General features: G+C 45.0%; 1 protein-coding gene across 1 annotated transcript in view; it reads left to right on the plus strand.

Moving 5' to 3' along the window:
- Positions 1-12,534, plus strand: part of DCAF1 (DDB1 and CUL4 associated factor 1) — a gene marked incomplete in the record, with an annotated part of 1,406,260 nt that overhangs the window by 1,353,546 nt on the left and 40,180 nt on the right. The window contains 1 exon segment of the mRNA XM_044078852.1: positions 3,160-3,427. Within this exon segment, the coding sequence (XP_043934787.1) occupies positions 3,160-3,427 (268 nt within the window).

The raw sequence follows: 12,534 nt of genomic DNA on the forward strand, positions 1-12,534 counted from the left end.
TAAATTTTATATAGGTAAGAGTAATCGAACCCTCAGAAAAAGAATTGGGGATCATTACTACTGTGTAGCTAGAGGTCACGACTATAGTGCCATTTCCAAACATATCTTAAATGAAGGTAAAGATCATAAGTTTTATTTTCAAGTGCTACATATTCAATACCCAAACATTAGGTTAGGAGATATCGTCAATCTTACCGAACAAGCTGAAACTAGGTGGATTTTGAGATTAGGCGCACATGGTGGGTATGGACTCAATGACCATGTTAGTATAAAACCAACACTCAAAGGTAGGAGATTACGCTAACTTAATACTATGAGGGCTTATTTAAGTACAATTTTAATTTTGATTATAGCTTAAATATGTAGTAAGGATATAGAGTCAAGATAATGGGTGTGTCATATATCCTTATTATATACATATATAGTTTTATTTATTATATACTAACAGAAGATTTGTTCATATTATTAAATTCAGAATACCCTTTTACATTAGTTATTATTATTATTATTTTTATAAGTTTTTTACATATGTTATAGATACAAATCTGTATGTGTTTGATAGAAAATATTTTGTATTGTGAGGTCGTATTACTTTATGAATAAATGTGGTTGTTATGTGTAGTTTTAAATGTTTTAAACATTTTCATTGGTTGATTAACTAATTGATGAAGTATATATTTCTTGCTGTTTAATTAACCAGTTGTCTGATGAAGCGGAGGTGTACTCTGCGAAAGCGCTCACAACCTTTTTTGTATTAAACCTGTTTTTATCTGTCTTGAAGAAGAAGGAGTCATTTTATTACGTTAATTGCAGCTACTTTTGTGATTCTTCCGTAGCTTCGTTGGGTCTGTGTTTATACAACTATCGTTTTGTGGTGTTTTTGGCTATATATATATATATATATATATGTGTGTGTGTGTGTGTGTGTGTGTGTGTATGTATATGTGTATATATATATATATATATATATATATATATATATATATATATATATATATACATAGGGGGTGTGGGGGTGAAGCCCCCACACCTATTTTCATTTAAAAGAAGAAGATAACACAAAAAGTACGCATTTTAAATGAAAATAGGTGGGGGGCTGTGCCCCCCACACACCCCCTAACTATATATAACAACTCCAGGGTCGCACGACATTGGGGAGGGGGACAAATCCATGTTAATCGCCTTGAATACTGGTTTTCGATCAAATGAACTTTCGACCAAATGTAGTAGACCTATATATATATATGTATATATATATATATATGTATATATATATATATATATATATATATATATATATATATATATATATATACATATATACACACACACATACACATAAGGGTAAGACTTGGCCTTCATCAGTCTTTTGTCATCATCCTCATGACAGTTTCCATTTAGTAAGTCTTCTGTTCCCATGTTTCCCTTGTCTTAATCATTCATCCGCAGATCATATATCAAATACAAGAACTCAGTTTTGTTCCACACTGCTGGTCTGTAATGGAAGCCTATTTTGATGGCGCTGCTTTGTCTTTGTCTCCACTGTGAAAAGGAGTGCGACTTCCTGAGTGTGACAGCTGGGCGAAGTTACTTTTATGTGGTCATCAATCTGGCCTGAGTTAAAGGTGCAGTGAAAAAAAGAGATGTTACTATATCCCAGGATGCACCACTACCAGTCCCAACTTTCTGTCAGTTTTTGCTGTTTTTGCTAACAAAAGCTGTTTTAACTGTCGCTAACTTTGTGTGTACTTTTGGATTGAAAATCCATCCAGGGCCTTTCCGGACTTTCAACCTTCAATACAGTTTAAAAAAATCAAATAAAAAAAATGTTAAAATACAGGCGACAGGCGACCATTGTCTTTGTGTATATTGTCTCGGGCAAAAAGCCTTGGCATCCTCTCGCTCCCGCCAAAAAAAAGGCTTCGGTTCCACCCAGTCCGTCGGATCATGTCGGATTCTGGCCAGAGACTGGTGCTCCCCAGTCCCCAGTCTTCCAATCTCTGTCAAAGCCGTGTTTCGGGTTCCAGTTTCTGGTTTCGGACCCGGCCACCTCCCGCTGCTCCTCCTCCTTCCCGGGGCGGCTGCCCGCGGAGCAGGTACTGGACCGGGGGTATGCTGGGTTCCGGAAGCCTCCCCTCGGTCCTTCGGTGCTTGGACTTCGGACTTCCGTCGGCTGCTCTCCTCCCAGTCGGACCTCCCAGGATTCTGGGGTCCGGCTTTCAGAGGAGTGCCTTGCCGTCCTCTTCCCCCGCCTCCCGGTTTTTTTACCAGCACCTTCCTGGGAGGAGACTGGGTTGGCAGTTCCCCTGTCAGTCCTCCAAATAAATTCTTATCTGCTCTCCCCGAAGGGAGTTCCTTACTTTTGAAGTGAAAAAGACACCTTACCCCTCCCGCTGCGAGAGGAAAAAGTTTATCGTGGCGGAGGGGGCGTTATTTTCCTCCCTTTGGGCTTACCCCAAGGCCAAGGAGGGAAAAATGTGGTTCGAAAATCCGCAAGTTTTTTCCCGCCAGAGGCGGGAAATTTTTCAGGGAGACGAGGCCGCCAGAGGCAGAGGCCCCCCCGCAATTCTGGACTTTAAGCTAGAAAAAAGGAGTCATCAAACCGGTCCCCACAGACCAGATCGGATCAGAAATTACTCCAGGTTCTTTACCAATATTGGCAGATCCAGTAGATGAACGTAAATGAATCCCGAATCCAGTTGCAATGGTCACAATCCAATCCATTCTCTGTGTTGGAGGATGTTTGGATGATATCCAGGACAAGGAGAAGCTATATTATCACATACCGATACAGGCAGGCGGCCAGAGGTATCTGCGCTTCAGCTGTTTGGCAGTAGTGACGGCTCACCTATGCAAAGGACCCTCGCTGGTGGCTTCAGACATCCAAAATGGGCTGTAGCTACCAACCTCTTTGGTAGTACCCCCACATCCAGGAAAATCAAAAGCATGCAGTGGACGATCCGTGGACCTTGGACCTGATCCCGGATTTGTTAATCCAACAACTTCGTAAGTCAGACCAGTTGTTTGTGTCCTTCTCAGATAATAAATGCTCGCTTATTTCGGAATTTTGTGCGCGGCTACTAGTTAACCAAGGTCTGTTAGATGAATGCTTTTACTCCGTTTCCATTTTAAAGCCATTGTATGCTCTTTATTAAATAGGAGGAGGAAGAGCAGGAGGAAGATGATGATGACGATGATTCTGATGATGACTTAGATGACCTGGATACAGATCCACTTTTGGAGGTGGACTTGGATGAAGATGAGAATAATGAGAACGAGAATGCCGCTGAGAACGAGTTCTCGCAGTCAGATGATGAACTGAACAACCTGCTGGCTGAGGATGGCGATGGAGACGACGACGATGACGAGGATGAGGACGATGATGACGACGATTCTGACGTTGATGTGGATTTGCTTCTTGGTGATAGTAAGTATTAGCAGTTTATAAGTGCATGTGTATTAGAAGCAGTCTTGACAATGGAGTTCTGTGAAATTATTTACTATTCATTTGCTGTCTTTGCATGTTTCATTAGTCCTGCACTACACAATAAGAATTTACTTCCAAAGGAAAGTAAGCATCTATATTGAAAAACAAATAATCAGTCACATGGTGTTTAACCGCGTAGCTTTATTAATAACATTGAAAGTGGTTTATGTAGCTTTGTATGCGTTCACATGTAATGAATGTGCTAAACCTGTGAGGCTTACATTTTTTCAGCATTTATCTTTGTAACTTCTCAAAGCATGTACTTGCGGTTACCATCTAGTGCTTGTTATGAATGCTTCCTTCTTAACTTGGACACTTGGCTACATCTTGTTTTACTGTATTATGTGGGATTGATACTGTTTATCAGGATCAGCTTTATTGAGAAGCATTTATTTGCTTATTTTGTTAACTAGGGTAGAGCACACTGATCTCCTTGGACCTTTTTCAGACTTGGCCTAGGTATGCTGTCTGGGTAAGTGACCTGTTCAGAGTCTCACAGGCAATGGAAGCTAAGGAAATTTCAGGCTTCACCTAAGTTATTGCTTCAAAGCTGTCACTTTTGCAGCATAAAATTTCAATTGTAAATACTGATGGTGTGTACTGAAAAATTTTCCATTGTTTTTAAGTCTTTCTTTTAACTACAGAAACTTAGTTTCCACTGTGAGAGATATTCGAAGATGAGATTGACATGGAGGACTCTGTAAGAGTTGCAAGAACTACCACTACCAATCCCCTGCTCAGGGGGAGTCTTCCCTGTCTGTGTCAAGGATTTCTGGGTCAAGGCTGCCTATTTCCTTTGCAGTGAGGACTGTACCAGCCCTCAACATGGGCTCCATAGATCAGGCAGAGATGGGCTTGGCCTTTGAGTTTATTGGGAGGATCATTATATCTCCTCGTAGAGTTTCAACTCTGGATGTCCTTCAAGGATGCATCTGCAGTCTTTACAAATAGGTTGTCCTGTCGTCAGGCAGCCCTTCGGTCGGCCGGATTCCAAAGTCTGGGTCTGGCTTCGGCTGGTGTCGCACTTCACCCGACGTCATTGCGGCAGTCATTCGGGTATAAAGGCATCAGCCGACGCCATTTTCCTCAGTCTTTCTTGCCGTGGCCAAGCAGAAGCTGTTCGCAAGTGCCGGTCGGTCAGATCCAGAGATTACTACTACCGAATACTACTTCGAAGACTTCTATAAAGCTAAGTACCCCGTTGGGGACTCTTTCTTGCCTCAGCCGATGTCAGAGAAAGTTAATAACTGTTTATCTTGTGGGAAACAAATACCTCATAAAGATTTCCACTCCTATTGCATACATTGTTTAGGCCCAGACCATGACGTAGCAGCTTGTCTAGCCTGTGCTTCTTTTAACCGGCGGACACTTAGACGTCGCTCGGACTTTGCTGAACAGATTTTCGGCTCCGATTTTGCCTACATTATGCCGCCGGATCCTCCGACTACGCAAATAACCAAAAAGCAAAAAAGGACCGACACTTTCGCGGTCCGCGGTTTCGCCAAACCGCGTTAAGCAAACCACGAGTGTCTCTGTTTCGGCCGAAACCGAGCAAGCGGTTCTTTCTTCAGCCGATAACTTGCCTTCTACCGAGGCCTCTTCTAACCTGGTAGAAACGGATTCTGAAATCCAACCTTCTGTTGCGATTTCACAGGATTTATCAGACACCATTCCCCTAGATATTTCTACCCCTGCACGTGGAGCTGCTAGGCCTCCTCCAGCTATGTCTATTAAGGCCTTTGCCAGGGCTAAAGCAGCCAAAGCATCTAAACCTGTGCCTGCCAAGCCCCCCTCTCACAGGCCCAGCACCAGCTCCCATATGCTTTCTTTAGCAGAGGATCTCATCACTTTAATTCGTGGAGCCCAGCCTCATCCAGACAGGGCCTCTCTCCCTCCTCCAGAAAAGAGGCCTAGAGCAGAGCCCCCTGAGCCAGAAGCCACATATTATTCCTCTGATGACTCAGAACATACAGACCCTCCTGAGGCTTCTTATTCTCCTTACGAAGACTCTGATGCTGAGGAGTCCATCCCTTCAGCCTCTCCTCCTGAGGAATTTTCCTTTGGGGAAACCTTGCATGCTATGAGGGAACAATTTCAGTGGCAGGGCCAAGATTTCTCAGACTCTAGAAAAAGGCTTAGGACCTTTCTACATTTGCCACAGCATAGGCCTTTAGCTATACCTCCAGTTCTACCTGTTGTTGATGATGCATTTAATGATGCTTGCACTTCTCCTGATACTTTACCTCTAGCTCCTGCTAAGCCCGATAGGTACTACAGGGTCCCGGACACGCATCACCACTTATATAAGGCTCCTTTTGCAGATCCAGAGACAGTCTCCCAGGGCCCTAAAGCTGTAGCAGCTACTTCTTCTAAAAACCCCCTCCCCTCTGAAAGGGAATCCAGGTCCTTAGAGAGATGGGGTAAAAACGTTTACACCTCTGCTACTTTGTCAGCTAGAGCTTTGAACTGCCAATTTCATATGATTCAATATCAAGAGTTTATGCTTGACCAGTTGACTAAAAAGCTGTCCTCTGAAGAATCTTTAGATAAAAAGTATGTTCAAGAAATGTTACATAACATACAGCAGGTTAGTAACCATTCTTTAAAATGTGGCTATGATGCACTGGAGGCTTCCTTTAGATCAGCCATGACTGGCACAGTTATCAGAAGGCATGCATGGTTGAAAGAACAGGCATTACCAGACCATGTCAAATCTAAGCTTTTGGATGCACCTATGGACAAGGTCAATTTATTTGGTGCCCCCGCACAGCAGGTACTAAAAAAGATGGAAGAGAAAGCAAAATCTGTGCAAACAGTAAAAGATTTCTTACAAGTTCAACCTCCAAGGTTTAGCAGGAACTGGCCCTCCAAAAATTGGTCCTTTCCAGACTCCTCTAAGGCACAAAGAGGCAGAAATAGGCACTCTAGAGGCAGAAACCAATCCAGGGGGTGCCTACAGGGGTCGCCAGTGGCAGGGTAACAACCAACGAGGCACGGATACAGCCACCACCACTATAACAACTCAATCACAGTGACTTGGCGGTGGCACCGCCTACCAGTGAACAATTAGAAGCGCCCTTAGGCGGAAAGCTAACATTATTTTCAAGAAACTGGCACTGCATTACAAGAGAAAAATGGATTTTGCAGACTATAGACAGAGGTTACAGGTTCCATTTCCATACACTACCAGGAAAGAGAGGAATGCCAAACCTACCACCTTCTCAAAGGGCAGAAGCTCTAAAACAAATATCTCAATTATTAAGAATGAGAGCTGTGGAAAAGGTACCATTTATGGAGCAAGTGGAGGGATTTTACTCCAGGCTCTTCCTGGTACCAAGAAAAGAAAACAAATGGAGGCCTATTCTAGACCTGTCCGCTTTAAACACATTCCTCATTGTTCCAAAATTCAAAATGCTGACCCTACAGCAGCTTCTTCCCATGCTGGGCAAGGAGTCTTGGCTGGTAACTCTAGATCTCAAGGAGGCATACCTGCACGTCCCCATAAGACCAATTTGCAGAAGATACCTCAGATTTCTTGCAGGATCAGAGCATTATCAATTCTCAGCATTGCCCTTTGGTTTATCTACTGCGCCCAGAGTGTTCACGAAATGCCTGGCATCAGTAATCGCTCATTGCAGACTTCAGGGAATTCAAATCTATCCCTACCTGGACGACTGCCTGATACAAGCGGACAACAAAAACAAACTAACAGAAGACTTGCAAAGAGTCATCTACCTGCTGCAAGCCCTGGGATATACAGTCAATACAAAAAAGTCAAGGCTGATTCCATCCCAAAGAATAACCTTTCTGGGTGCAGAACTGGACACATCAAAACAAATGGCATTTCTAACTGCAGAAAAGAAAGAGCAACTTCCTCTCTACTTCTTGGCATTAACAAAGCAGAGCCATCTAACTGCAAGAAAAGTGCTACAAGCTCTAGGCTTCATGGCATCCTGCATAATACTGGTCCCTCATGCCAGGCTGCATATGAGAAAGCTACAGTGGTACCTAAAGAATTTGTGGTCTCAGCACAAGCACAGCCTAGAAACCAAAATTCCAATGATCCCATGCCTAAAGCAAGAGTTCTTATGGTGGGCTCAGGCCTGTCAATCAAACACAGGACTGCCCTTCTGCAAAAGTCAACCAGGACAAACCATCACGACAGATGCCTCAGACCTTGGTTGGGGGGCACACATGATGGGCAAGTGCATTCAAGGCCTATGGACTCAAGACCAGCTGCATCTGCACATAAATCTAAAAGAAATGATGGCAGTAAAATTGGCAATCCAGGCATTCAGACCTTTTCTCCAAGAAGGCCAGTTGATGATAAGGACAGACAACACCACAGTTATGTGGTACATCAACAAACAGGAAGGCACACACTCATACCCTCTATGCTGGCTGGCACTGGACCTATGGGATGTGGCTCTGAGCTACAACATTCAGTTACAGGCAATTTATGTACCAGGGAAGGAAAACATTCTAGCAGACATGTTAAGCAGAACTACAACAGATGCCCACGAATGGATGCTGCATCCGGACATCTTCAGAACCATCACAAGAAAATGGGGATTACCACAAATAGACTTGTTTGCATCCCCATTCAATCACCAGTTGAAGAAATTCTGCACAAGGACTTACCACCCACTGGCTTGGAAGGTGGACTCCCTATCCTTCAGTTGGAAAAACCTGACAGCATACGCATTCCCACCTCTTCCTTTGATGCACAAGGTGCTTCTCAAGATCAAAGAGGAACGTCCGAGGATCATTCTGATAGCCCCAGACTGGCCAAGACAACATTGGTATCCACTGCTAAGGAGCATGTCCCGGGAACAAATATGGACACTGCCCCTGATCCCATTACTGCTGACACAGAACAACTACAACATCCTGCATCCAAACCTAAAAACTCTGCAGCTAACTGCCTGGAACATTACATAACAGCAATTAACCCAAATTTATCCCAAAGGGTTAAAGACATAATCCTGGAGGCTCGTAGACCTTCAACAAGAAAGAATTATGCAGCAAAATGGAAAAGATATCTCATCTGGAGTACTGCAAAGGGGCAAGATGTGACACTGGTGAACATAGCCAACATCCTGGAGTACTTGGCGGAACTCTTCCATACAGGCCTGTCCTATTCCTCCATCAAGATACATGCATCAGCTATTTCAGCAGAATACAGCTTGGATCCTCCTGTCTTCTCGCATCCTCTGCTCAGACAGTTTCTGAGGGGAATTAAAAATGTAAAACCTCCCAGGAAACCTCCATTGCCAGCATGGGACTTGAACTTTGTACTGGAAAAACTGACTCTACCTCCTTTCGAACCAGCAGCTACAGCAGAATTGCAATACTTATCCTGGAAGACTGCTTTCCTGCTGGCAATAACTTCAGCAAGAAGGGTCTCTGAACTACAGGCATTAATGGCAGTACAACCCTTCCTGATCTTCCATCAAGATAGTGTCCATGAGAACAAATCCTACATTTATGCCTAAGGTGGTGTCCAGAGTCTCTTTAAATCAGGCTATCCACCTTCCTACATTCTTCCCCAATCCACAGAACAGGGGTGAGAAACTCTTACATACCTTGGATGTACACAGACAATTATGCTACTACCTGGACAGGACAAAAAACAATAGAAAAACTGACCAGCTTCTGGTAGCATATGCAACAGGAAAGGAAGGAAAACCAATTTCTAAACAGACAATCTCCAAATGGATAGGAAATTGCATTAGATTTTGTTACTCCTACCATGGAAAGAAAACTCCAGAGAACATCAGACCTCACTCCACAAGGGCTACAGCCACTACCACAGCTTTCTTACGAGGAGTGGCTACCAAGGACATTATAGAGGCTGCTACTTGGACCTCCGTGCATACATTTGCCAAGCATTATAACTTACCTCTATACTCTAGATCCCGTGCTGGTTTTGCCACTGCTGTTTTGCAGGGGATCCTGACTACACCATAATCTATTCTCATTTCCTCCTCCCCTAGTTTAGCTATGGTATTCTACCCATTTGTAAAGACTGCAGATGCATCCTTGAAGGACATAGTACAGTTTTGTACCTACCATAAATGTAGATGTCCGAGAGGAATGCATCTGCAGTCAGGATTACCCACCCTCCTTCCTCTCTGAGGTACTCCTAGGGTACTTACCAATCTTCAGCTAGCTTGGGGGGATCTATTATGGTGTATTTGTTTGTATATATGTACATACATGCTTATTTTGTGTGTTTGCTCTCTACCTTTTGGAAACTTTGGCATTTATCCAAATTTAGCCATCCAAGAGGGCACCTGGCATCTGGGGCAAGAAACACTGAGGAAAATGGCGTCGGCTGATGCCTTTATACCCGAATGACTGCCGCAATGACGTCGGGTGAAGGGCGACACCAGACCCAGACTTTGGAATCCGGCCGACCGAAGGGCTGCCTGACGACAGGACAACCCATTTGTAAAGACTGCAGATGCATTCCTCTCGGACATCTACATTTATGGTAGGTACAAAACTGTACTTTCCATTGATGTCAGCCCATCCCTGAACACGCAGCCATGTTAGTCTCGTCCCAGTCATGCATTCTAGGGTCAGATCCAAACAGATGTTCTGCTCAAAGTAGTGGCATCCAGGTAAAGGACCAGTCCTCTATCTCAGACTTCCCACCACCTGATATTCTCCAAAGAGGGGATATGTAAAAGGAGACACAGACTCCCCAGACAACTGTTGCTTTGTATGCTGACTTGGAGGATCGAGAGGTTTCCCCATAGTCCACTTCAGAAGAATTCAAATTCAGTGGGGTATTGGAATTTATGATCCAGAGGGGAGACTGGCCCATAGACCCAACCTCACAGGACAAGCAACAAGCACTTCCTTTTTAAGGCATACAGCTTGGCCCCCTCCACATCTTGTCTGGTACCTCATGCAGACAGCCTTATTGACCTTGCTGCGAGGAGTGCATGCCATGAACCCAATGTTTCAGAGAAGATGCCTAGGGAAACATATTATGTGAAGTTGTTCGCTCTCACCTTCATTCTTACTGATGGGTTCTGAGCCGAAAATCGGCTCCGATTCGGCCAAATAGCAAAGCTCGAGGTCTCTTAACAGCTCAAGGCCAAGCCCTATCCCACAATGCACCACTACATTCCCCAGCTCTAGTTTGCCACTGCAACTGATCAGGTGGTGTTTACAGCTCTTGGTCATTTCTTTGGATAGACAAGTGTGATTTTCAAAAAAATTCTACCTTTTTCTCTCTCTTATTGTAGTTTAGGTTATTAGTACTAATGGTGCTTGGCTTGTTGTCCGTTTGGACTTGTATCCATTTGGATAGTTTTTTTCTTTTCTTAGTGTGTTAAGATACTTGGGCGTCGCCTCTGTTAAGCATAAGTTGGTTGAAAGGGGCTTAATTACATCAGCCTTCCAGACGGATTTGGATTCTGCTTCCAGTCAGCCAAAACCATCTTCTCCTGCATAATCATCTGGTTCGGCACCATAGGGCTCTTCGGTCCCGAAGACATCTAAGAAGGCTACGGTCTCGGCTCCAGTACCATCGGAACCGACTATTCAGGTTGCTGGTAGGAGCCAGTCCCTGGTTCTGGAACCAGTATCTGCTACCTTGAGGTCCCCGATCCTGGGGACCCGGCACCTGCAAAAATTCTGTTTCGACTCTCGCAGCTTTGGAACCGACCAAGTCCTCTCCTATTTTTGTTGCTCCTCCTCTGACTCGCACCGAGACTTCAGAGCCGGAAGAGGCCAGCCAGTCGTTCGTGGAGCCATCAGTGCCAACACTCACCTCTAAGCTGTCGGTACTAACCACCCTGATATCTTCTGCTCCTGCGATGGAATCTGGGAGCAGACACTGTCCTGTTGGTTCCGGGGGGGGGGTCAAACCTATATGTCGGTTCCGACTCTTCCTGTTGTGGCGTCGGCACAGATTAGTTTGGCTCCTACCTCGGGCTTGGAGTCAGCGGTTCTGCTGCGGGTGGAGTCCTCAGTGTCTTCGGACCCAGGTGCTTCCTCGCATCGGAGCCGTGGGGCCTTCAGTGCCATGAGGAGGGCTTTGTCCCCCAGGACTTCCACAACCTCTGATACGGCCACCTCCTCCCGAAAGGCGAATGCTTCTTCTCTGCTGCCACAGGCTTACCGTAAGCGTAGGGACCCAGAGCCTCAGGACGCCCCCTTGGGGGAACACTGCTCTTCCGAGACTTCCCCAGAGATTCCCACTGAGGAGGTTCCTCGGAAGAGGCTATGTAAGAGGAGACATCTAGATTCCTCTCAGGAATCCATCATGTTGGACACCGATTTGGAGGAATCGGAAGGGTCCCCAAGGTCCCCCTATGAGGATATTTCCTTCAGGGATATCCTTAAGCATAGGGGGGACTGGCAGCCCCGAAACCCTACCGAGGATGAATCGGTGCTCCTGAAGGCTTTCGAGTCCCGACCCTCCACCTTTTGGGCATCTCCGCTCTTTGATGAGTTAATGCATCTTTTATCTCACAGGGCGTGGGAGTCACCAGATTCTATGGAGCCTGTTCCTAGAAGGCCAAACAAGTACATGTTAGCACCCCATGACAAGGCCTTTTTATCTAAATCCATACCTGTTGATGCCACGATGGTGGTGGCAGCCACTAAAAAGTAGATGTAGTTGACTTCTACGGCTGTCCATCCTCCTGATAGTCTAGGATAATGGACAGATTCGGGAAGTGCATGTTCATTTCAACGACCTTTGCACTTCGGTCATTGAACTACCTGACCCACTTCACACATCTACAAAGAGATCTCCTCAAGGAGCTTGGAGATGCTCTCCAGGGTGCAGTAGCCGACACAGTGACGGACAAGGTGACGTCTCAGCTTGCTACCCTCACTTCCATTGTAAACTCGTTCATACGCCTCATGTCTTGCGCAGCTGATGGAACGAGTAGGGCTGTGGGTACAGGAATTGCTCTCCGGAGACCTTCCTGGATGCACTTATGTTCTTTTGCGGAACCCTTTAAGTTGTCGTTTGTGAACGCCCCTTTTGATGGTTCCTCCTTATTTGGACCAAAAGTAAAAGA

Source organism: Protopterus annectens, chromosome 7.part1 (assembly GCF_019279795.1).
Source record: "Protopterus annectens isolate FY-2018-M chromosome 7.part1, PAN1.0, whole genome shotgun sequence".
NCBI classification, from domain to species: Eukaryota; Metazoa; Chordata; order Ceratodontiformes; family Protopteridae; genus Protopterus; species Protopterus annectens.